The sequence below is a fragment of the Rhododendron vialii genome, chromosome 13a, assembly GCF_030253575.1.
Source record: "Rhododendron vialii isolate Sample 1 chromosome 13a, ASM3025357v1".
In the NCBI taxonomy this organism is placed as follows: domain Eukaryota; kingdom Viridiplantae; phylum Streptophyta; class Magnoliopsida; order Ericales; family Ericaceae; genus Rhododendron; species Rhododendron vialii.
In genome coordinates, this window is record NC_080569.1 from 14,055,049 (window position 1) to 14,056,968 (window position 1,920).

General features: G+C 41.0%; 1 protein-coding gene across 1 annotated transcript; it reads left to right on the forward strand.

Annotated features, from left to right (window-relative positions):
• Window positions 1–728: 728 nt before the first annotated feature.
• On the forward strand, window positions 729–1,403 carry LOC131313776 (glutaredoxin-C9-like). Its single transcript, XM_058342283.1, has one exon. It carries the CDS (start codon window positions 769–771, stop codon window positions 1,180–1,182), a length of 414 nt encoding a protein of 137 aa, XP_058198266.1. The 5' UTR covers window positions 729–768; the 3' UTR covers window positions 1,183–1,403.
• Window positions 1,404–1,920: the final 517 nt, after the last annotated feature.

The following is a 1,920-nucleotide window of genomic DNA, read 5'->3' on the forward strand; positions in this document are numbered from 1 at the left end:
TTACATGGAGTTTATTTTGATTAACTCAAAACCGGACCGGTCCAACAGTTTAAGAAAACCAAAGCAAACCAAAAATTTGCACCGTGTTGTTGGGTTTATTTGGTTTAACCGATTTTTATTTCACCGCGTAAATCAAAATCAAGCACTAGAGAAATAGCAAGTTACGAATTGATATTTTCGGTCGATGCCATAGACAAAAATGTGTGTTACCGTTCTATTGGTTTCATGTTTCTGAAAACAAATCCAAATTATCGGTATCAAGCTGAGGGGAAAAAAAATTCATCTATATCAAAAATATTTCGACTGGTATTTCAGTGCATTTTCAACCATTAAAACCAGCTACAAATTGATATTTTCAATCAATGCAATAGATAAAAATGCACTAAAACGAAGTGAAATTTATTTTGTTCCATCTTAAAGTCTCAGATTCGATTATTCTTGCCAACAATTCTTGGAGCCGCCTCAAGCCCACGCGTATGTGTTTGAATGACAATGGGAGGGGCTATAGGGATTAATCCAAGGTATATGCAAGCTGGCCCGGAACACTCTGTATACAAAAAAAAAAAAGACATTTATTCTTTGTTACCGAAAATTTCAGGGCTAGAAGACTCTCTTGCACTCTCACCCACCACCTTCATATAAACCCAACCCTTGAACCAGTACATACGATTCTCTCTTCTGTCCTAACTCCTAAAGCTTCATTTTCCTCTCTCTCTCTCTCTCTCTCTCTCTCTCTCTCTCAAATACTATACCATACAGCTAAGAAGGATGTTCAACATTATGCAGGAAATGAATCAATCAGCTGATCATACGCCAATGGAAGGCACAGGAGAAGGATCAGAGGCGGCAAAAACAGACCCAACATACGAGCGGATCCACCACCTCGCCGCCGGAAACGCCGTGGTGGTGTTCACCGTCAGCGGTTGCTGCATGTGCCACGTAGTGAAGCAGCTCCTCTTCGGCCTCGGCGTTGGCCCCACCATCGTCGAGCTCGACCGCCACAAGGCCGGCGGCAAGATCCACGACGCGCTCCGCCAGCTCGCCGGAGACGAAGGCCGGCAGGCCGTTCCCGCCGTCTTTGTCGCCGGGAAGTTCTTGGGCGGCGTCGAGAACGTCATGGCGTGCCACATCAACGGCACTCTAGTCCCCCTGCTCAAGGACGCCGGAGCCCTCTGGCTCTAACCACTTTCCCACCGGAGTTCCTTAGTGTCATTGCCGGCCATTCTGACACCGTTGCCGGAATATTTTAACTTTACCTCATATTTTCTTTATATATGAACCCATAGTCTAATTCTAAAAAGCAAAAAAAACAAAAACAAAAACAAAAAAAAGGAACAAAACTGAGAGTCTGATATGAATATGTAGGGTGGTTTGTCTAGAAAAGGAAAAGAAGTTTGGTTGTTGGAAATGTACGTACAGGCACGAGGTATATTGGAATGTAAATTGTTTCTCATGACTGACTGTGTGGGAAAACCTTGGTTAAAGTATGACTGCGCTTTCTGTATTTGATTTCCTTCCAAATCCTGGGTTACTGGTTTCTAGGGCTTGCTGCTTTGAATAGCTTTACCTGTGTTGCTCATGAATGATTCAATATTGCTATATCGATGAAACCGTCCAAGAAAATAAATGAATGGTTTCATGAATTGAGTGTCATGTCAGACATTTTTTTTCCCATAAGGTGATATTAATTTTGGTTCTTTTAATTCTTATAAAATATTTTGACAAATTAAAAGATTAAATCTCAAGAAATTCTTGATACCACGTATCAATAATTAGGGTGAATTTTTCTACGGAGCTACACAGACTTATTTTCTTTGTATTTTGTGAAGGAAAATAAGTTCTTTTAGCCCCGTAGAAAAACTCACCCTAAGTTATTATTGCAATACAACATTAAATTGCCATGAGCAAAAATAGACCCTT

Excerpts from the sequence above, each read along its gene's own strand:
- LOC131313776 (XM_058342283.1), top strand. The coding sequence starts at position 769 with ATGTTCAACATTATGCAGGAAATGAATCAATCAGCTGATCATACGCCA.